General features: G+C 38.5%; 1 protein-coding gene across 6 annotated transcripts in view; it reads right to left on the bottom strand.

Moving 5' to 3' along the window:
* ASXL3 (ASXL transcriptional regulator 3) overlaps positions 1–25274 on the bottom strand; it is a 180417-nt gene that overhangs the window by 59129 nt on the left and 96014 nt on the right. For all 6 annotated transcript variants that reach the window (XM_045456917.1, XM_045456921.1, XM_045456919.1 and 3 more), the window contains 3 exons: positions 24919–25036; positions 23841–23960; positions 11453–11616 (listed from right to left, as the gene is read on the bottom strand). In XM_045456917.1, coding sequence (XP_045312873.1) covers positions 11453–11616; positions 23841–23960; positions 24919–25036 — 402 coding nt within the window. The remainder of the gene's footprint in view (positions 1–11452; positions 11617–23840; positions 23961–24918; positions 25037–25274) is intronic.

Below are 25274 nucleotides of genomic sequence, written 5' to 3'. Positions count from 1 at the left end.
TACACATATTACTTTAAATTTTACATAACAAAAAAGTAATTTTGTAACATTAGATTACAGATCTAATACTTGATCATCCAGTATGCCAGCGGTAATTGATCACACGTGGCCAAAGATACCCTCTCAGGCCATGAGGGTGCCACTCAGTATCTTATACAAAGGAGGAAGAAAGTGGTTTAATGCATAGAGTAGGATGTTCTCCTGGTTAAATGAGTGTGTTCCTCAACTTCCTTATGCACAGGATTGAAAGAAACTCCATTTGTCAAATTTCCTATTGCATGCAATTGCTTGTACATATGTACTTCAATCCAGTTTGCAAATTATTTGACATACTTTGAAGCCGACACTGATAAACAGGATTTGATGTTAACTCTCCAGTTAGCTAAGAAATGGATAATATCCAGGTGGAATTACTTCCCTCCATAAGCATAAAGCTCAAATGGCGAGCATGGAAATATCAGGAGTGGCCTGCAAGGATATCTTTGGCCATGTATGATGTACTATCACCAGTAAGTGACTTGGACTAGAAGGAATATTGGATTTCCTAAGTACTTTAAGATATGCTTTCAGAAGCAGGGAAAAAGCCAGTGTCAGTTCCATTAAAATAATTACATCTCAAGTACACACTTACTTTAACCTAAAGGCTAAAGATACTAGTATTTTTTCATATCTTTAATACTTCTGAATTTTTATAATCTGTTAGGTAAATTGACATTTCATTATAAACGCTATTTGTAGAATAAAATAACTGTATAATTTTTAAATCAATATATACAGTACATAGAGCAATCTCTAAGAGGAGTCTGAGTTATTGCAAATGTATGAGCTATTTCCATGGAGGAAAAAGATGGAAAGCCCTTTCCCATTTGCATTTATAAAGGCTGCGTGACTTCTTTAAATATATACACTGATGCCAACAGAGCCATCAGAAATCAATAAATCACATTCTCATGTGCTGTAAAATGTCTGACACACACATTCATTTTCCTAGTCCAAAATTCTCTGCAAAAGGAACTGTGTAAATGTTCCATTTTAGTTTAATGACATTCTCCACAGTTAAAATTACGTGCATTATTGCCAGTGAGTGCAAAAACCTGAAGAGCACAAAGCTAGATAGGATTTTAAAGAGCCTACACAGTACATATCCTTCAGTGGCTAGTCATTTAACAGACCATAGAGACACAGATATGAATGCAGAACAAAATTGGGAGATTAGTAAGGATGGATTGAAATGCTGCAATTACCATTTGGAGAAAAATAATAGGCATAATTTATTTAGAAGCAGTTGGGGAATGGTCTTGTAAGTATTTGGAGAGACAGCCCTAATAGCCCCAAAACCACCAAATGGAGGCAGAGATGAACACCACTTACAAATGATACAGATGACAGAAATGACAACAACCTATTCATCAGTGATGTTCAATTTGAAAGTGTAATAAAAACCTAAATATGACTCCACTTTAGTTGACATTTATTCCGTCAGCTGCTATATATTTTTAAAAGGTCACAGAATGGTTCTATGTAGGTATAGTTTAGGAAGTACAAATTCTTAAAGAAAGGAGGGATCTGCTATGTGTGGTCGAGGAGGTTCTAAAAATTCCCCAACCATATTTTGCAGAGAACTATGCACAAAGCCATGTCTGGCTGCAAACACAATCACTGAACTTATTCAGGTAATATTCCTACATGGGAACTGAATAAAGAACTAGCTACAATTCTACCTGTTTACTAGCACTAACTAATGCTGCCCTCGCCTCTTGGTTTCTCTGCAGTTGATCTCTGACCAAAATGCTATGGCCAAAAAATAGCTTTCGACCTATGTGTTTGCCAAAACCTGATCATATGGGAAATGTGTTATTTTGAGATCCTACACCACTTCATTCAACAATATATCTTTCTTCCTTTAAAGCCTTATTTTCCTCTCCCTGAGACCTCGCGACTGGCTCCAGCTCCTCTGACCTTAGCTTCTCTCCATACAGCCTGGACCCCATTATCACCACTCCAACAAGCATATCATATGTCTTCTAAAATCTCTCAGCTCTTTCCATGTGAGCCTTTGAAAATCTCTAATCTCGGCAAAACCCAACTCCTGGCACATCTATTACCAAACTAAATGCATAAATATTTAGCATTGCTGGAATGAACATCCTGAGTAGACCACTTGGATTTCCACTGCCATCTAACCTAAAATGGGGTCTCAATGCTGTTCAGCAAACACTTTTGCCCCAGGACGGATCCACAGTACAACCCTTCAGGCTGCTTGCCAAAAGCTCTCCTGAGACCCCTAACCCTCTAGTGTCTGAGCAGGCAAACATACCACCACCGGCTGAAAACCCCTCACTTCCCACTGTACCCTTCACAGTTAGCTATTTCTCCTCTCCTTTCTTCCTGCTTCTCTTCTCTCTGATCTCAGAAATCAGTACTTTTTCCCCCTTAAACCGGCCTCTTCCCCAATATAGTCCATCCCATCCCATCTATTCTAAAACTTGGTCAATAAATCAAATCCACTTTATTCTATCTTCAATTTCTCCTATCAACTGCCTCAATTTTTAGGACAAAAACATGTTTAAACCTACCCTGGCTTTTAAGACATAATCTTTTGCTATTCTCCAATGCACAATACTTACTGCCTAAAAAATATATATATATTCAATTCCGCCTTCTCATCCAAATCCGATTACCAAGTCATGATGATTTTATTTCTAAAATGTCTGTGTTGGATTGACTTGTGCACCCCACCCCACCCCCCAATTCCTGTGTCGAAGCCCTAACCTCCAATGTGTCTGTACTTGGAGACAAGGCCTTTAAAGATAAATGAGGTCATAGGGCAAGGCCCTAATCCAATGTGGCTAATGTCTTTATAAAAAGAGGAAGGGACGCTAGGGATGTGGGCACATAGAGAAAAGGCCATGTGAGGACACAGCAAAAAGGAGCCTCTCTGCAAGCTAAGGTCTCAGGGAAAACCAACCATGTCAGCACCTTGATCTTGGACTTACAGCCTCCAGAACTGTGAGAAAACAAATTTCGTTTTTTCAGCCACCCAGTCTGTGGTATTTTGTTATGGTAACAATAGCAAACTAATACAGTGTCTCAGGAATTAGGCCTTTCTTTTTCATTCTTTAATGGCTTTGGCTAAAGCCATTGTTATCAGCCATGTTACACCAGCTTGTAAGTGGATTCCCAGCCTATTTTCATTCATTCATTCAAAAAACATTTACTGAACACTTACTATATGCCAGGCACAGTGAATAGAAGAAAGCCACTGTCCTGGGGCCTTTATTCTCATGAGGGAAGACAATGAACAACTACATAAGCAAGTAATTATTGACTATGGTTAAGTTCTGGGAGGGAAATAATCAGGAAAATAAGTCAGAGAACAACTGAAGAGGACACTTTGGATGGGAGGGAGGACGAAAAAAGCCTCTAAGAAGAGAGGACACCAACGGGGTGGATAAGAATTAGCTGGCCTTGCCGAAAGATGCTGTAAAGCATTCCTAGCAGAGCTCTTAGGAAGTACAGGGGTTAGGAACAGGAGGTTTAGGTGTGAGGGTCAGGAAGGAAGACAGAATGGCTAAAGCACAGTTGGGTGGGGAGTGCCAGATCTCTCTCCTCTACTTCATGCTTTAATCCTTCAATGGAGTCCTCTTTTACAGTATACATCTAATACTGTCATGCTCCAAACATAAACCTTGGTATGTCCTACATTGCTTACTAACACAGGAGGCCTTTTTTAAAGATTTGTTCCAACCTTCTCTTCTAACCTCAACTTACCCACCCCGTACCCACCATCTCAAAATACATGTTGACAGATAGCATATACTTTTCTGCCTGTGTCTGGGTGGGGGGCAAGGAACACCAGGCAGGTAGAAGAAAGAGCATGAACTTGGGACAGTCAGACAAATCTGTGTTCAGAATTTGGCTCTCATGATTTTACTTGGAAGAAGTTGGGTAAATATTTCCCCCCCCCCCTCCCTGATCCTTATTTTCACATAGATAAAGTGGGGTTAAAAATATGAGTTATTTGGAGAGCTATAGTAAGGATTACTGATAATTTATGTAGGAGGCTTAGCACTATAAGTAATCAATATTACTACTGGCACATACTGTTTCCTCTATTTGGAAGGCCCACCACACTTCTTTTCCTGGTAAACTTCCTCCATCTTTCCAGATGCAGTTTAGAGGGCACATTCTCTTTGAAGCATTCTGCAATGCCCATAAAATTATCTCTTCATTGTTCCCATAACACAATGCATATATTACCACCATGGCACAGTTCTGTAACAACACAGGCAAAAGCTCTCTCTCTCACTTCTATAACCATCACTTCTCTCAGGGTTGGAACTGTGACTTATTGTACGTTTGTATTATCAGTGCTTACCTGGCACATGATAGGTGTTAAGTAAACATTGGTTGGATGAATGAATGCATAAACTATATATTCCATTCCTTCCCCAAACCACTAGGATTTGCCTATATACATAATATTCTACTTCTTCAATAAATCTGTCAGTGAGGAGTCCCAGCAGGCACAGATGGCTAATTCAAGTTAGCATCACTTGAAGACAGTAGATTAAAGAGACTACTTACAAAGAAAGATACGGTCAAGGTGCAAACCACCAAGGATAGTGCAGTAAACGAAACCTAATAATAGGGAGCTGTGTTTGACCTGAAGGGTAACAGGAGAAAGAGTTTATCAGAACTTGGACAGACAGAGGGTTGTATGGAGAAGACCTTCTGATAGGAGCTGGTTGATGTTCGCAGACTGTGCTGACCACACAGAGCAGGTACAGGGCTCGATCTCACTCTTCTTCCTTCACCCGAACTCCTGTTGAGGCTCCCTAAGAGCTGAACCCAATTAGAATCCATGGGACCTTCTCCTCCCCCCTTACAAGTCATTCAGGCCTGAAACTTAAAACAATATAGGCCTCTGTGCCAGAAAAGCAGAGGGACCCATGATGCTCCAAAGTGGGATCACAGGGCCTATTTGGTGAGGGAGGTATCCACGGAGGGAAGCCTGGAGACGAGGTGCAGAGGCATTGCACAGTGAGGAACACCTGCATGGAGGAGGGGCCCAATATGCAATGTCAGAGGTCAAGCAGGAAGGGGAAGGTGCCCAAGCTGGATGAGTGGATAGGTGGCCTGTCATGGAGTCTGAGCCTGAGTATAGTGAAGGAGACCAACCACATGGAGCTGTATAGAAGCATGGCTGCTACCTATAAAGGGATTAGTCAAATATTTAGATATATTAAGGGTAATAAGAACTGGGTTTCTCACTGTGTCAGCTACGGAAAGGGAGAACACTAGAATAAACCATGGGTATTAGATTAGGACTGGAAGTATTAGTGTAAACTCATGGTTTACAAGATGTACACATACATATAGAAATAAGTGTTGATGCAAATTATGCTATGTTTATATATTCCAAAAGACTCATCCTCTTTCTTCTGTATGATGATCCTTGTCTCCAAGACACAGGAGTAAGGAGGTATTCACACACACACACGTACACACACACACACATGCACAAACTGTACACGTGCTGTGAGATCCTGATTCCTAAATACCATCGTCCACTAAAGAGAAACATGGCTCCTTGAAGAAAGGGTTATTCCAGTGTCTGGGCAAGAAAAGTATAAGACTGGAACAATGTGATGTGCTTCAAAGTAATGGAGTGATCAGAGGGAATGGAGACATGTCAGAAGACACAGGACTCAGCCTGAACAGGCTCCCAGTGACCAAGTGTGGGACAATTCAAGCGTAGTCATCTACTGAAAGAATAGAAAAGGCTGAACTCATACATATACAAATAAATGAATAAATTGAGAGTCTGAGGAGAAAGGATAGTTACATAATTTAAAAGAGCCTCTTCACAAAATATTATTTAATTACAAAGAAAGAAGAAGCAATTTTGGACTGGAGAAGATTGCAGATAAATTTTAATCAAATGATCAAATGAGCATCATCAATATTGGGACAAATCAAAAATATGTGCCAACTAAGAAGTTCAAGGAGAAGAATACATCATCATTTATCCTATTCCAGAGGTATTCTGAATGTAATCACAAAGAAATAGCACACAAACTCAAATTGGCTTATAATCTCCAAAAGTGTCAAAATCATGAAAGTCAAAGGAAGACTGAATAACTATTCTAGAAATGAGACTAAAGAAACATGACAACTAAATGCACTGACAGATTCTGTACTGGATCTTGCTGCTAAAAACGACATTATTGGGACAACTGGCTAAATCTGAATACAGCCTAAGAATCAATCACATGGTAAAAATGATCACTGTTAATCTGATCTTGATTGTGTGGATTTTGCTTATGTAAGAGAAATGTCCCTGTTTGTAGAAAATAGAACCTTACCATTATAAAATATTCAAGGAAGGGGATCCTGGATGGATCATCAGATGCAAACTAATTCTCTAATGTATCTTCCAATTTTCTAAAAAGTTTACGATTGTTTAAAACTAAAAACCAATATGGGAGGCACAGGTCCTCCTGATGCAGTAGTTCATCCATGGTTTAGCTTCCTGGAACAAAGCAGGTGAAGAAGGCTGAAAGGTGGATCTAGGTGGACAAAGGAAAGATACCCCAGTTACTCCCCAGTGACCTCCTAATGTCCATTTGACACTGTTGCCTGTATACAACCTGCATGTGATGATCTCTTAAGAATTTGCTATTTTCTGTCCGTTCCCTGGTTCTTTCCCACACTCTTTCTTACCCACATCCTTTCATGAATATGTCTTTTATATAAGACTATATCTCGCAGTCTTATCAACTCCCATAGTTGACACCATAATCTACGTAGATGTTCTATGTAGCTATAATCTAACTCCAAGTTCTTCAGTTTTAAAACTTGAATATGTAATTGCTTCTCGACATTTCTTATGTAGAAGCATCTCAACCCAACATGTTAAAACCAAACTCAATACCTATCCCACTACAGTGGGCATTGTTAATGGACTACCAAGATTCTCCCTCACCCCCAACTGCATATCCTCTAACACAACTTCCTAAAAACTAGATTTCTAAAGTGTCCTTAACCTCTCTCACAGTACACCATTTTACTTGAGGAGACAGTGAGCACACGAGGTTCAAGAATAGATCTAGCTGCTTTAAACCAATTTGCATGTTACATTTCCTTAGCTAGAAGTGTTAAGAAGTGTTCATGTCATCTAAGTAGTACCATTAGAGTGAATCTTAGATCTTTTCCTTTAAACACTGGGACAGAAGTATTTTCCCCATGAATATGAACCAAGAGGCAAGTACCCATTTTTTGATTCAGGTAACCATCCTATCACAAAGGGATTAGAATAGTACCAACAACAAAAAAAGACTATTTTTAAAATTAATTCATTAATAATGAAATGGGTTCTGGACAATAAGTGGATCCCAGGACCAACAACCAGAAACCCACTCTAACTTCTATCTTCCAATTACCTCAGTCAATAAATCCCTTTATATTTAAGTCAGTTTGAGTTTGATTTTGTTACTTGCAGTCTAATGTGTGAAGGAGAGTAAAATTATATATAAAACTAGATGTGAAAATGGTATACAACAACTAGAAGTTAAAAAATATACATGTGTAATTTAGATATGATATAATGTGTGTATATATATATGTATATATACGTGTGTGTGTGTGTGTGTGTGTGTGTGTGTGTGTGTTCTAGGATAAGCAGGCCTCTGTAAAAGAAAAAAAAAAAAAACTAGAAATATGGAAAAACAAAATACCAGACACATTGGCATAATGACAGTAGGCACTGGCAAGCAAGATAAATGGGAAACCTAGCTTCCATATTTTGGAGACATAATAACTGAATGATCCCCAGCTCTCTACAGTCCAGAGTCAGAGGCTGGTAGGGGCTGCTTCAGGGGAGAAATCTGGCAGAAATCTGGCGAAGGAAGGAAACGAGAAACCTGGGGCTTTCAAATTCTGTAAAAATATGTAAAGACAAGCTTTCGTACAAGCAAAATTGTGAGGTATTTCGCGTAATTATAGTACTTTCTACTGAGTTCAAATAAATCTATGTAATCAGATTCTATTCACATTCCTTTTCTACTCATTCTGGCCCAGAAAATGGTGGGATTCATCCCCATTCGGATATTTCTAAGCTGTCGTGAAACAGCACTTTTGGGAGCTTGCTGCATCAGGTCGCCTGCCCCTTTCTGGTAGGAGAGAGGGCTCAGCTCACCTCCAACAAGGCACACAGACACAGAACTCTAAATTTCTCAGTATCAAATGTTGATAGGCCCACAGAGCCTTTCTGTCCTCCCAAGTCGCCCTAGATAAAATCTCCAGTTGCCTTCTGGACCTTTTACAACCTTATCCCTCAGGCAATCTGTCATATATTCCTACTTTTGTAGGTTGAAACTATGTCTGGAATTCAGTCCTTCCTTTTCATTTCCAAGGCCAATGCCCAAGGCCAGACCCTTATCTCACATCTCAACTACTGCAATTGTTTCTTACCCAGTCTCTCTTGTCTTATCTTTCTGCCTGTCCTATCCATCATTTACAGGGCTACTAGCTCCTAAGAGAAAATATGGAATGCATTTTATTTACCCCTTTTTTCTCCCCTATGTCCAGGCACAGAAATATTTGCTTAAATTATTCTATGCATCCCATTTCTCATTTGAAAAAAATCTCTGACAGTACCCAGTTTTCAAGAAAAGTTCAAAGAACTTAATATGCAACCACATCATGAGACGTTGTAAACCATACTCCCCTTTAGAGGAATATCTCACCCCTCTGCCCCCACAGGGCGGTCCAGTCACACTGAACTACTAAATCTTCTCGAACACAAAAGCAGCAAATCTTTATAAATGATAGGCTCTTCCTCTACAAAATTCACTTTCCTTTGGCTATACTTACAAAACACCTACTAGTTTTTCAAGGCTCAACTTAAGTATCCTATCCACCATAAACTCTTCTCCAATACTAGTTTCAGATTAAATGTCATCATCCTCTGTGCCTTCAGAAGACTTTCTTTATACTACTATCTTGATGTTTAAGTTGTTCTGCTACATCATCTGGGCCAGGTTTACCCAGTTACTAGACTTCTTACCTAGTAATGAGCTAAGTCAACTGTATTTCAGCATGAAGTTAGCTGTTATTTCCCCACAAGATTTATTCTAATATCCTCTGTATTTAGCAAAGTGTATATAGTACATAATACATGCTCGGTCAGGACTGCTTGAATAATTTACCAGTGGACTAAATGTGGTATGAGGACAGGTATTGTGCCTTATTCATTGACACTTCTTATAGTGACTAGAAAAAAATGAGGAACAGCAACTGCTGTTACAAGCTGAATAAAACACTGGGCTTAGAATGGCCTTCCGGGTTACCAAAATATTCAGCTAAGTCGAGGACAATTTGTCATTTCTTCATTCAAAAAGATTTACTGAGTATCTTTTACACACTCAATCTTATTCCAGGAGCTGGGGATAGAATGGTAAGCACGAGAAACCACATGCACATTGAGGCAGAGGGAACAGTTCTGCAGCTTAGAGATCAGGCTCTCCCACCTCCCCAAAATAAAGTTTTCCTTACCTCCTGAGCTCAGTTCTCAGCCACACAAATTTGAAACCTGTGAGTCATTAGTGCCTCCTCCCTATTTTATCAAGTGTCATTTGACAAAATGTAAAACTGCTACCACTGGATGATGGTGGTGATGGTGATGATCACATGATCTTCCTCTTTAATTTCAGTGCTATTCTCCAAATCCAAGCCCTCATTTTGCCTTTTTGGAACAACTAAAATTGCTTCCTAACAACTCTTTCCACTTTTATGCTTCCCATCTCTAAATTTCCTTTCAATACTACCAGAACAATTTTCTTAAAAAGCAACAATCTTACTATATTATAGCTGTGCTCAAAAGCCCTCAATGGCTTTGCAAACACAGGGAGAACACTGTTCAGACTCTTTAGCCTCATACTCAAGGAATCTTCCAAAATTAACTTCCAATTTGTCTGTCCAGATTCTTTTGCACTGTTCTTCCAACAATCTAGACTCCCACAAAATTAGCTTTTGATTTTATATCTTTGAACCTTTCACTTGGTACATTTCCATCCACCTTATTCAAATTCTGCCTACATCTCAAGGCCCAATTCAAGGACCTTAAATTTGTCTCTGATTTTTCCCTTCCACATAGGAAAGCTCAATATACTTTGTGCTTTCCCCTCTAAGCACACCTGCTTCTACCTCATATTTTGATTATTCACAAATACAGCCTATGTATCCAACCAAAGCATATTTAATCATTAATAAATACTTCACCGGCACTTACTCACTTTCCATTACTCCAAAGCACCTAAAACATACCATATTGATAGTAAATATTAAACAAATTTCCATGGAACGAAAGCAAACTCTCAAACAGAAATGTACCTCAAATCAAAATAATCTTTTCCTAAATATGAACAATAATCTCCACGAAAAAGATACATTCGAGTGGTAGAAAACCATAGCTCATCACATTTTAAATATATATGAAAGGAGACAGCTAAGTTAGAAGAAAATAGAATCAAATAAAAAGCTAAGAAAATTTATTCAAAGTAATATGGAAATATTGAATCAATCTCACCCATTTCAGTATACGGATGTATCTCTCATTTTGCGATGCAAATACATAAACACACACACACACACACACACACACACACACACTCTATGTCCATCAACTGGAAACTATACATGGTGTCAAAATTTATTGAAATAAGAATCACAAAGAAATTTTTCCTAGTTGCCATTTAATAACTTTTGTGAAATTTAATAAAAGTTTATGTGATGAAATATTTTTTCCTTTTCTTCTCTAAGGAAACAGCTTTAGATGATTGATGCCTGCTATTATGGGTCTATATTTGTATTTCCTTATTTTAGAGGCTTTTCAAAATACAAAAATAAACTTAAAGCATTTCCAGTTATACTAAAAAGAAAAAGATAAAAGGTGATTATTTATAGGCAATCATATTCATGATGATAGACTCTCAGAAGGCAACTGCAAACATAAATTTTAAATGCTTTTTGGAAAGAGTTGAGAATAAAAACATTTACATAATTTCTTAGAAACCCTGGCTTTTTATTGCTGCACTTCAATATTCCCTCCAGGCAAAGGAGCAGCTACTTCAAAGATTTATTTGATAATGGAATGTTTGATTTCTTTGTTTCCCCCTTCCAATGTGGAAAGGTCTGTTGTTTTCTCTCTACAGCAATGTGCTGTATTTTAAAATTTGAACTGGCTCTCTACTGATAATAAAAATGGCTCTGTTTTGGTAAATTAAACAAACACACCAATGCTAGCAATGAATATATATATATATATTATAAATACACTATATTTTTATAAAATGGTCCATCCATGTATCAGTCATCTTTGATAACAGAACTGCCATTTCACAATAATATATCTAGTGACTAATATCAAATGTCTAAAACTCCTACTTACCTGCCTATCCACTTCTGGGAGCAAAAGCAGGAGGTATTGTTGAAAATGCTGAGGTAAGGAAGCAAACGTATGTTTATTTATTAATGCCCTCAAGTTAGTGTTGACAAGAATAGATCCTGGGGTTTCTATGTCAATGTCCTCAGCTTTGGTCCATTTCAAGTGTCCTGTGATAAACAAGCAAGAGCATTAATTCCCTGTAGATTGGGAAAGACATGCACATGTACGTACACATATATGTACATATCAACCATATTCGATAGTATGTTTAATTCTGTCACTTTTAAAAGTGGCATTTCAGAAAAACTCTCCAAAGCTTCTTTGGGTTCCTGTCTTGTCTTAGTTGTCTTTTATTTTCACAATGTATACTTCACTCCATACCGTCCATATAGTTTTTATAGATGCTACTCAAAGGAGCACCAGGTCTAGATAAGGAAGTATTTTAATTATGGTCTTCCAATTAACCAGAAGTGTAAAATACTGTGGGAGCATAAATGGTAACAACTACAATTTTTATAAATTCTATAAGACCTAGGATTAAGAACGGATCTATTAATTTTAACAGAGATACTGATAGCTAGCTGATAGCTGTGTGATTCCTCATGTATCAGGTGGAACGCTAAGCACTGGGTTGTTTCAAAAGATTCCTATTCAGGGTAGTTGGAGGGTAACAATTTAAAAAGTGATTCTTTATAAAAAATACTAGCTTCGAGGTCTAAAACACCAATGCATTTTGAAGGATAATTTTACAACTCAAGGTACACTGACCTCCAACAGAAGGCTGTGTGTAGAGTTCACAACTCAAAACTATAACATACAAGAAAATAATCCACTGTAAGGAATAGTCAGTTGATGCATCAAACAGAAGAATTGCCACTTTCAGTTACGTGAGTTAAAAGAACACTTTGAATGTGAGTTGTTTTATCAGGGTATGTTTTAAATCAAGGGTCAGCAAATTATGGTCCATGAGCTATATCCAGTCCAATTTTTGTTTTGGTAAATAAAGTTTTACTGGAACACGGTAAATGCCCAATTGTTTAGCTACTGTCGAGGTCTGCCTTTGCACTACAATGCAGAATTGAAGAGCTGTGCCAGAAATAGCATGACCTGTATTTACTCTCTAGCCCTTAACAGAAAAAAAACTGTCAAATCTGGTTTCAAATAATTAGAGACAAAAGACAGAATAAAGCCATTATTAATAAACAGGAAACCATGATAAAAGAATAGGCAGCTTTGAAACAGAATCAGACAGAACGTCTAGAAATGAAAATTTAGTTCTTCAGTTAAAAAATGTAATGGACACCATAAAGAATTACTAAATAATTAAAATACAGAGTTAATGAAAATAGCTAGAATGGAGCATAAAAAAATGATGAGTCAAAAAACAGGATAGTGAAGAAATACGGGGATAGCATAAACAGTCAGAATGAACATCTATAGGAATTTCAGAACAGTGGACAGAAGACCGGCAATATTTGAAGAGCTAATGACCAACATTTTTAGAACTGAAAAAATGGCAAGAGTTCTCAGGTAAAGCGATACATCAAATCTCAAGAAGGACAAATACCCACTTTCGTCTGATGTGTTGACATCATAAAACATCGACAATAAAAAGGATATTATAAAACAATTTTAACAAAAATAAATTATGTCCAAAGAGATGACAATAAGAACACAGAAATCTTATGACTAAATAACAGATGGCAGTGGAATATCTTCAAAGGGCCAAGAGAATGTGAGCTACAATCTAGAATTTCATTAATAAGAAAGTCTCTCAAAAATGGCAATGAAGGCAATGAGAAAAGAACATTTTTGTATCCAAAATGGAAACTATCCTTTAGAGAATCTCACTAAATAATCAGTAGTGGATATTCTCAACAAATGAAAAATTAAATCGAAGAAGGAATGAATGGGTTGCAGAAACAATGGTAAACTAAAAGACTAATAGATCAGAGCAACTCCAAGTAAATATTAATGGTGAAAAATAATACTAATAATTAGTAGGAGTTAAATAAAGAAAATAAATAAGTTAAAGAGGAAATAAATTGGAAAATAACTGCATGCAAGATGTGAAGATATGATTGAAACAAGAGCGCTATCAAACCCTGGCATTATTTGAGAAGGAAGAGGACAATAGCCTAGTTCTTTAGTTGGTTAAAATTGTATAGATCTCACAGTTCACAAGTATGAGCCCCGCATCGGGCTCTGTGCTGACAGGTCAGAACCTGGAGCTAGTTTCAGATTCTGGGTCTCCTTCCCCCTCTCACGCTCTGTCCCTCTCTTTCAAAAATAAATAAACCGTAAAAAAAAAAAAAAAAAAAAAAAGAAAAGAAAAGAAAAGGAAAAAGAAAACCTCTATAGGTAACCACTAGAGGCAATTAAAAAGAATTATAACTTCCAAATAAATGCATGGAAGGAAATCTCAATGAATCAAATGGAAGGCATAAAAGTAGAAAAACAATAAAAATTAAGTCCAACAAAATCAAAATAATATAAATGGATTTTCATACTTGATTTACAAAGTAATGCAATCCACCTATGTGATGCTTACAAGAAATATACTTCATGATCATGAGGAATAGATGAAAATGAAATAAAGACATACTAGCCAGAGACTCAAAACAACAAAATAATACAACAATATTAACATCAGACAAGATACACAAAGGTAGAAAACCTTATTGGGGATGAGAAAGATCACTCCTTAAGTATAAAAGGAATAATTCACTGAGAAGATATGATGACCTTAAATCTGCATCCATTTAAGCAGCACATCATTCAAAAATTAAAACTGAGAGAATTAGAAAGAGAAAGTGCCATTACACAATGCTAGTGAGAAGTCTTAACATCTCCTACCAGAAACTGAGACATCAGACAAAAAAACTTGTCTTAATACAGAGAACTTTAACAACTCAATAATCAATGTTGAACTAATGAATTTAACATAGGTCACTGCACTGAGCTGTTAGAGAAAGCAATGTTTTGTCAGCACTCAAGGAACAGTAAAACAAACAAACCTGACCTATGAGTCTCCACAAATACCGATGAACAATATAAAACTTCATCTAATTAGGTAGCAATAACACAAACACAGCAACTCTCCAATCCTCCCATACCCATTATTTGAACATTCAAAAGCATACTTTTAAGTATTTCATAAGTAAAAGAAAAACAATTCAATGGAAATTAGAAAAAATTTGGATTCTAAATGACAATGCCAAAATTTGTGAAACACGCCTCGATTTAAAGGTAAATTTTACCAATTTTAGAATAGAAAAAGAATTGAAAATTCAAAGTTAAGTGTACAAATGAACTATGCAAAAACTTGAAAAAAAAGGATTATAAAAATAAGAGTATACATTCATGAAACAGAAGGACAATGAAGACCATAAACAACCAAAAAAGGGGTTTTATGTCTCGTTTTGTTGTTTTTTTTTTTTTTGTATTAGGCTAATAAAATAGATATACTTCTGGTGAGAGATCACATAAATAAAGAGGAATGAAAGGTAGGGCCATAAATCTAGATATAGCATACAAGGCAGATATAATGAAAAAGAGGTGTTAAGTGGTATAATACTATGACTTTATCCATTATCTTTGAAGACTATTTTTAAGTTTATAAATACTCAAATTCAAAATAGAAATCCTGAATAAATTTGCAAAACCCTTTAAAAAAATGGATAACTGGGCAAGCTCCCCTACCCCACATACACACAAAACATATAAACAGCTCTAAAGATGACTTTTACCAAAACATTAAGGAGCTCTCTTGGCACTTCATTTTGTACATATTCCAGGGAATAGGTAAAGAAACAAAGATTTCCAATTCACTTCATGAAGTTAATATAACCTTTATTCCAAAATAAGGACAGGGGCGCCTAGATGGCTCAGTCAGTTAAGCATCTGACTCTTGGTCAGCTCAGGTCATGATCTCATGGTTCGTGAGTCTGAGCCCTGTGTCAGACTCCACGCTGACAGTGTGGAATCTGCTTGGGATTCTCTCTCTCCCTCTCTGTGCCCCTCCCCTGCTTGCTCGCTCTCTCGCTCTCGCGCTCTCTCTCTCAAAATAATAAACAAAAAAATAACTGGGCGCAGGGGTGGCTCAGTCGGTTGAGTGTCCGACTTTGGCTCAAGTCATGATCTCACAGGTCATGAGTTCGAGCCCCGCATCGGGCTCTGTGCTGACAGCTCAGAGCCTGGAGCCTGCCTCAGATTCTGTGTCTCCCTCTCTCTCTGCCTCTAACCCACTCGAATTCTGTCTCTGTCTCTCTCAAAAATAAACAAACATTAGAAAAAAAAAAAAAAAAAGAACAAGGCCAGTATAAGAGAACAAATATTCAGCCAACCCCACTTACAAAGACACAAAAAGGTTTTAAAAAAACCTAAAGCAAATCTGACATTTATTTAGTCAAGGAGATAGGTATACAGGTGTCTGCTTTATTCGTACTGTATCTGTATTTTTCTGTATGTTTGGTCTTTCACAATTAAAACAAAAAAAAGTCCACAAGGAGAAAAGAATTAGGGAGAAGTTTCTGTTCTCAGCAACAGAGGCAAAAGCAAAACCTAGAGACGAAAAGGGTGACAAATATAGGAACGAGTCTACTTAATTCTCATTTATGGCCTACATATTCTCATATGAAGGAGTTGATGTCATTTACCAAGAGTGATTCTGACTGGGAGGAAGGTTGGGGAAATGACAGAATTATAAGACTTTGAACCATGTTATAAGCAATATGAGAAGCAGGACCTTTGTGGTTGGTTACTATTTAGTATGGTTCAAAATCTTTAAGAATATCATTGATGAAAGAAGATTCAGAGAGGTATATAATCTTTTATGACAAACCCAAAAGATCTATTTCAAAGATGTCCAACTAAGCAAGAATATGTTCTATAATTTTGGAACAAAGACAGAGCAGAGAAACTTCTTGCTAAATTTGTAGCCATACAGGATGTTTAATTCCATTTTAATTATCCTCACACACTTACTCTTAATTGGCTTAAGAACAATCCAATTATATCTGATTGTCTTATCTCATTAAAGCTGGTACCTCATCTCCCCACAGCATTCAGAGGAAGAAAAAGATGTCATTTTAGTGTCTAATTCCTGGACACTAGAGACTATAAAGTAGCTGCAGTCTGGAGAAGGAGGGATGAGAAGCATCAGTCGCCAAACTGCCAAAGTGAGAGTCTATGACATACACAAAGACACTAGGCTGGCCGCATGATAAAAATCATGGGGAAATACATCCAATCGGGTCAGGGAAATTCCCTATTATTTTGCCCAAGGGGAGTTCAAAGACCACCAATCCGAGTAAAGGCTGCTGACTGGAGCAGTTGATCAATGGGTAGTCTGTTGGCTTAAAGACTCCTATTTCGAAGAAGGGAACCCACAGAGAGCTTATGCATAAAATGCACAGAGACACAGACATGACACTAACCCAGAGGGAAGAGGCACATGCAAGAAGCAGACCAGGGTCTTTCGTTAGAAGAGGCACTGCCCAAAGAAATACAAAAAGTTCAAAATGAAAGAGTTCTTTTTTGTCGCAAAGAAATAAAAGAGGAATGATTCTAAAAGAGCACAGAGAATAAAAACAGCCGTTCAAAGAGTCAGTGTAAGGTAGAGGGGATGGAGAGAAATTATCAGAGGACAAAAGCTAATCATCTACAATGTGATTCAATGTAAACTTCACAAATGAGGCAATTGTATAAAAAAGTCTATCGAGTAGCACTGAATCTATTAAAATATAGTACTGACATTAAAAAAACTATGGGGATTATTGTTAAAAAACAGAATATAAATGTTAACAATGTTGATGTTTAAAAATAATAAAACTAACAAAAATATGGAGTAGGAGGGACTATAATTATTCCCCTGTCCTTTATACTATATTGCCCGAAATTATAACGAGTAATCAAAAAAATCAGTTCTTCATAGTTTAATATCTTTGGAGACAACTTGTAGCAATGAACGTATCTTGTGGCAATGTTTAGCAATTTTGTTTTTTTTGGTTTTATTTCTGTTCTTTTTATTATTCAGCTAAAATTAATTAAATTTAGCACTTTTAATTAAAATGGTTAATACAGTTTTTCTAAGATGATCTCTGGCTGTAGATACACATTAAGCAATGTAAAATCACCTTCTTCCACCAGGTGAGGATAAGAGAAATCTGAGTTAGAAGAGGTCCTTCACCCAACTCTGCTGGCACCCTGATCTCAGACTTTCAGCCTCTAGAACTCGAGTTAAGATGCCAGAGTAGTAGGAGGACTCTATGCTTGCCTCGTAACTTGAACACTTTTAGATAAATAACTGGATCATTCTGAACACCCAGGAAATCTGTCTAAGGACCTACAGAACAAGCTGCATGACCAGGAGGAGAGAAGAGGTCACATGGTGGAGGGTAGGTGGTGAGGAGATGTGATTTGGGGGAGAAAGGGATCATGGGTACTGCGGAGAGGAGGGAGCCCTGATCACGGAGAGAGGAGACAGAGAAAAAGACAGAGGGAGCATCGCACAGGGGCTCACACAAGGAAAACTCTTCTCCAATGCCACTGACTGGAAAATGAGAGGGGCTGATTATCTTCAGTGTTTACAACCAGCAGAGCTCCAAGACTGGAGCTTCAGAGTTCTGCACCATGGATGGTATGGAGCCAGCAGGCACTGCAGTGCTTCTGTGGAGAAGGCAGGTGGAAGCCCAGGAGTAGATGATGTGGTCTGAGGATCCCCTGGGACACACTGGGCGAGATGTTTCCCCTTCTTGGAGTGCATCTGGGAGAGGTGGCATTGCCACACAGGGGACAAAAGAACTGGCAGGCACCATCGTGCTGCCCCATTCATTGGCACAGGCATAGTGATACCTGCTGAGGGTGGCTAAGCTGGACTCGGGCTTTTTGCTGTGCTTTCCTCTGAACTCCCAGCTCCTGCGTGTTGGTGTGACTGCCCTTCTAGGATAAACCAGCATCAGCTCCGCAGTGGCATGACCTTCCCCCAGAGGACCAGCACGGTCTGAGCCACGCTGGATCCCTAAAGTTCGGAGTTTTGAAACTCACCAGCAGGTCTGATAAAACATGGGTTTACTGTGCTGCTAAGCGAGCAGACGGCCCTGACACAAATGTCTCAGGTCGCTGGGACTCACGAGGGGAGACCGTCTGCTCTCCTGTGAGGACTTTTCAGACAGTGGCGGGTGTGAACTCACCAGGAACAATGGAGAGGGCTGGTGCCATTCTTCTCCCCTGCCCATCGGCATGACCGAACGATAGCAACCAGCCCAGCACCCACAGTGGAGGCCAGAGCCACTTAAACCAAGCCCTGTCCCCCTGCACTCTGCAGGTGCTTCTTTACTAGGGCAAATGAGTGTGAGACACAGAGCAGCAGGTTCCTCCCCCAGAAGACCAGCACAAACTCCTACCAAGCCTGCTCACCACAGACTGCTGTAAAGCTTCAGCTCTAGTGGCAACAGATTAGGCCTCTTAACAAGCAGACCAGAACACACCTAGTTAAGATCTGGCACATTCTGGATAAGGTCCAAACACTGCCCACTGCAGGCAAGGAGACATTCTCCAAAGGACTGACCTCAGAGAAAGAGCAGCCCAACCACAGAACATAGCATACACCAGAAACATCTCCTAAAGCACCAGGCCCTGAGAAGTATATGACCTCTTCTTAATGAAGCCATTACTCCCGGGGGCAGGAAACACAGGCTCTCCCAACAGCGAAGAAGACAAAGGCCTAGACAAAGTGCCAATATTTTTTCCACCTGTGCCAACTCACCATGTTATCGTATCTACTCCATCAGAGAGATACTCAGGTAAATATTCTCAAAATTTTCATACATAACCACAGTCAAGAACAAAATATAACCAAGAGAAGACAAAAAAAACCCCTAAGTCGCAAGTAATGGCCTCCCATTCTGAGTGATGCATTTCTTTTAAGTTTACTTATTTATTCTGAGAGTACATGAGAGAAACAGAAAGAGGCGGGGGGGGGGAGGGAAAGAGAGAGAGAGAGAGAGAGAGAGAGAGAGAGAGAATGAATCCCAAGCAGGCTCTGTGCTGTCAGCACAGAGCTTGAAGTGGGGATTGATCTCACAACTGTGAGGTCATGACCTGAGCCCAAATCAAGAGTCAGACATTTAACTGACTGAGCCACTGGGTGCCCCATGATAAATTTCTCATAAAAGTTTCAACACTGGGGTGCCTGGGTGGATCAGTTGGTTTGAGCATCTGACTTCAGTTCAGGTCATGATGTCACCGTTCATGAGTTCACACCCTGCCACTGGGTGCTGTGCTGACAGCCTGGAGCCTGCTTTGGATTCTCTGTCTCCCTCCCTCTCTGCCCTTTCCCTGCTTGCTTACGCATGCTCTCCCTCAAAAACAAACACTAAAAAAAAAAAAACATTTAAAACAAAAAAGCTTCAACCTCACCATCAGAAGAACTAGAATGACTGAGGGATACTAAAGCTCAATTATTTTTTATTGTAGGCTCCTAATCCTCTCCAGGGAAACTGGCATATGAAGGGACCTGACAGAGGTCTATGGTGCTTTCTTACTGCCGTGTCCTCAGGGAAGCACACCAGAATCCCTTGTGCCCCGGGCTACATGCATGAGCTTCCAAGACCCAGGAGACATCTATACCTGAATAGGGTGACTATCTTGTAGTTTGACTAGTTAAGTAATTGCTAGACAGCAAAAGGAAGCACCTAGGGGACAATCAGAAGAACTGTGTATCCTGCTAAGGAAATCTCACGATAAGGATGACAATTGAGACTGGATTTGGACTGGATTTACTTTAAGTTAGAACAGACTTACACCATTTATTTTAATTCAGAATGATAGCAACAGGAGTTTTATACATTTACTGCCACCTAGAGAAGGCAAAGATAGTTAAAACTAAATGTCTAAAACTGTCTGAATTAGAGGTCTAGCTCTGATGGGGAAAACGCTCTTCCTGTCTGGCTGGCTCCTGGGTGTTGGCTGGGTTCATCTTTCCTTGCACTGGTTCTGCAACTCTACAAGAATGACCAGAACCCCAGGAGCACAGGACCATTTTTATTGAAGGATATGTAAGTATGCTGAAGCCTGTAGAATGCCTCATTCATCCAAACTTACAAACGCATTCAGCTACTTATAAATAATCCACTCAAACCTTATCCAGCACCTGCTAAACCAGAGGCATATAATGGGTGTGTGAGGACCTCAAAGACAGACATGAAGGTCCCTATTCCCAAGGAATTAACAACTTAGTGGCAAAGAGGGAAGAGCAAAATACAAATAAATATGCCTGAAGAACTATTCAATACCATCCTGATTCTAAAATGCTTCACAGCATGGAGAATCTTTTACTCTGTAAGATTCCTAAAGTCAAAGAACATCAAAAATATTTTGTAAAGTTTTTATTTATTTTGAGGGAGAGCCAGCATGCATGAGAGCTGGGAAGGGGCAGAGAGAGAGGGAGAGGAAGAGTCCCAAGCAGGCTCCATGGCGTCAGGGCAGAGCCCGATGCCGGGCTTGAACTCATGAACTGTGAGATCATGACCTGAGCCAAAGCCAGACACTTAATCGACAACTGACTGAGCCACCTAGGCGCCCCCAAAACATTACTTTCTTAAAAAGACGTGGGTCATTGTCTAAAAATGGTTACATTAAGGCTCTTTCTTTTATTTCATTTACATTTTTTCACTGTTTATTTTACAGGAGGCTTCATAGCACTGCTGACTTCACTTGCACGGGATAAGCTATTTCACCCTGTTTGCTGGTTAGTCATCAGTCACCTTTCTTTCCCTGTAATCAGCTTATTTTTGACAGTTTTTTACCTTAATTGACTTAATTTTAAGTGCTGTCTTCTTCCTCCATCTGCTTGATTTTACAGGATCAGCCAGGACGTCTTAAGAGTGGCTAGCTTTCACTTCATGTGTAACTAGTGTAGCTGCATTTGAACACTGACAGCAGACTCATCCTGTCACAGAGTGTCCTGCTGCTCCTCAGTGGGGCCTACAGGTCCAGGGCATGGGCTAGATGATTTTACATAGATAGCCAACATAATGGTCAAGTCCAGAGTACAGGCTAGATGATTTGATATTCAGATACCCAACATAATGGTCAAGTCCAGGGCATGGGCTAGATGATTTGACATTCAGATACCCAACATAATGGTCAAGTCCAGGGCATGGGCTAGATGATTTGACATTCAGATACGCAACATAACGGTTTAGACTCTGGAGTTAGCTATGTCTTGGCTTTTATCTTAGCCATGTCATTTATGGGAAGCCTCCTTAACCCTTGGGGCCTCAGCTTCTTCAGCTGAAAAATGAACATAATTCCACTGTACATAACTGAAGGCAGTATTGAATGAGATAACTTCTGTCAAAATACCTAGACCATGGCATTAAATATGGGCAGTGAATATTATTTCACTTCTACATTCTTTCAATGATGTAGCTTCATTATTCTACTACTTTGCAGTCTTAAAAAAAAAAGGTTAAAAAGAACTCGGTGGTCTTCTTTATCACCTTTTTAATTTGCTAACAAGCCAGCTGAAATATTCTGACAACACAATTTTTAACATGTAAGATGTTTACTGCCATGTAGGGCTTCTAGGTAACAATAGCCAGAATACAAGAGATCCTGACTAAAGACCTGAACACCTGACAGGATCCTGATCACCTAATACACACTCCACTTGACTTCCAGTACTGAAGTTAGCTAAGTAATTAAATAGGGTGGCCCCTGTGCCTTGAATTTTCTTAAACTCATGATATGGCATTGGCTTTACTGAGGTTGGTAGCAGGCCATTTTTAACTGAAGGTCACTGACTTTTAAATTACTTACGATACAATAACATGACTTTTTTTTTTTTAGTACATTCTTTACATGTCACTCTCCCAGTATAGTTTTCTATTTTAGAAACTACTTCTATTAAATTACAAACTTTACAATAACCAAAAGACTTGAAAAAAAACAAACAAAAAAAAACCCATCAGTATATATGTAACTGAGGTTATACACAAACACATATTCATGCATTGGGGCTACACAAAAATTATAAAATTATTTAGCCTTGGAAATAATGCAAAAGAGGTAATTATACTACATGCCAAGAATGTAAAACAAAAATAAATTCTGCTTCCCCAAAGAGATCTTATCTGAAGATAGATAAATCCTATTCAAAGACTTTTTATTGAAAGCAACAGGGTGCCAGGCTGGCTCAGTTGGTAGAGCATGAGACTCTTGATCTTGGGGTCATGAGTTTGAGCCCCATGTTGGGCGGACAGATTACTTTAAAAAGTTAAAAAGAAAGAAAGAAAGAAAGAAAGAAAGAAAGCAAGCAAGCAAGCTCCCAGGATTTAGCAAAATTCCTGGTATATATGATTGATAGGCAATCAATAAACCCAGATCAATAAACCTTTCCTACAAAGTTACTAACCTGAACTTTATTCTATATGTAAATATAGAATCAAGTTATAAAGTTAAACACTTACTTGAATTCTATAAACACATGAACTGCAAATAAGAATTACCCTAAGTTGCCAAGAAAGTAAGTGGCAGAACCAATAAAAAAGTTCAGGTCAGTAACTTTGTAGTTTCTACCAACCATTTTACAAAACATTACAATGATCCAGGTCATTATCGTTACCCTTGCTCAGAGGTGAAATAACTGAAAGAAAGAAGCCATTAGGTCCAGACATCCAACAAGGCAGATTCGGTAGAGAATTACAATGTTCAGCCCCAGATGTGTTTTTTTTTTTTTTTTTTCATCTTTTTCATTCTCATATTACGTTTTCCCTGAATGCTGCTGTTGAATTCCTGGTGAAAGTTATCAGGAAGGAAATCTGCAGAGGAAAACCTGGTGCTGAGTCTCAGGACCCAGGGACTGTGTCTCCCACACTTGTCGGCAGTTTTACACTGTTTTTCCGACAGGCACTGCTGAATATTTCAAGCAGCACAGATGACAAGCGAGGCAGAGCAGTTTTACTGCAGCAGGACCCCACTGACAATGTCCTCTATGGTTCAATGAACTCTACAAAAAGTTGTCTTTTTCCCCCAATACAGTATATTCCAATAAACGGAAACCCGGCTGCAGGAACAAAACATGGCATAGGAGATAAAATCATGACTTGGCAGATAATTTCTTGAATACACAGATCGTTTTAAATCTCCAACCTTTAGCCTCTGCTTCACCCAATAATATCGTGTACAGATTCAGCAATACACTTAAGACCAGTCTGTTGGAACTGTATTTTCTTATTTAGTATCTTTTTTGGTTTAAATAAACTAGAAAGAATTTTAAGTTTCCTTGTTTATCCATTAAAAAAATGTCCTAAGAATTTTCTGTAATTTCACTGAAAAAGATACAAATCTCTAAAACGTGAAATGTCATAGGCTATTGAACACTCACCCAAACCAGACTTTTTTAATCGTTTTAAGTGCTGACTTGTTTGTTTTCCAGTGGGAGATTTTTGCCCATGTTTCATTTCTTTATCTGAACTGTCTGCTTCACCATTTTTAGATTCGGAGCCTAAAAAAGGAAATAGTTATTATGTCATTATCTTCCTCTTGCTGTCCTTGAAAAGAAAAATCTAAAATTGTTTCAAAAACCATAGATATAATCTCCTTTTCTATAAGTTAATTCACTACCTTTGGCCACAATCTGATTCCTCTACTGGATATAAAGAGAAAAGCCCAATAAATCAATCAAACAGAACAAAAAGCAGGAACAGATGGCCTAATAGTGGAGTCAAAAACACGTTCTCTGATCTGATAGCTTTTAAAAGAAACACTCAGATCTTTTGTAAAAACACACGAATAAGCTTCAACAATACTATACCATTTAGAGACCATGCAAGACAGAGACAGAAACATGAAGGCAGAAGAGAGGCTTGGAGAGAAGGAGAGAGCAAACCTCTAGAAATAACTTTATGCTGAAACAGGAACAGAAAATACACACATCAATCTATAATAAATAGAATGGTACATAGCTGATAAAGTGACAGAAGGTAAATTAGAAGAAAAGGTCAGGGCTGCGCTGAGGTGAGAAGAATGTTCCCAGAACACAGAAACTAATAAAGGATGCCCGATTTTGCAGAAGACTGAAAAACAAATTCACACTCACGGAAGAACTGCTTTTGATGGCATTACACACCAGCATGGGGTCCACCATTAAAGTTCAACATTCAAACAAAAGCCAAAGCCACAACAAAAAAATCCACCTAGCAGTCCCACACATTTTCTTACACCTATTGACATCAGCAAATGAAGTCCTTTGATGATGAATGAGCTGGTGCCTTTTATTTTCTTAAGAACAAAATGCCCTGTTAGTTTTGAATCACTGAAAGAGTCAAAAGTATAAAAAAATTAAAATGAAACCTCAAGTAGAAATATTATTCAGTTGCAGAGCAAATCTGTGACATCTCTCGCAGTGAGGAAGTCTCCTTCGGGCAGAAACTGGCCAAGCATACAATATTTGAGCTCTTTACCTGAAGGCGAATCCGACTGCTCATCAGACACCTTTAATGGTGTCAAAACAACACGAGGAACAGTCTTGTTTACCATCATTGAGACTCCATTTCTTCTTTTCTGCTGCTGCCTCAAAGCCTACAAAACATGATAATAAAATATAACATAAAAATATAGCCAAAATGATTTCTCATGATTGAATTAAACGGTCCATTTGCCCACCATTAGGTACCACCTCTTAAGAGACTTAAATTCCACAGAGTCACTAATTTATCCTGATCCTTAAGGTCATTTTCATGTCATTTTCCCTCAAAAGCATAAAATCAGGCTTTGGCAAAGGGTATCAACCTGAGAGCGTTTGGGGGCATAATTCTGA

This window comes from Leopardus geoffroyi, chromosome D3 (genome assembly GCF_018350155.1).
Source record: "Leopardus geoffroyi isolate Oge1 chromosome D3, O.geoffroyi_Oge1_pat1.0, whole genome shotgun sequence".
Taxonomy (NCBI): Eukaryota; Metazoa; Chordata; class Mammalia; order Carnivora; family Felidae; genus Leopardus; species Leopardus geoffroyi.
The sequence above is the reverse complement of the archived record's forward strand: the minus strand, read 5'-3'. Positions and strand labels throughout refer to the sequence as shown.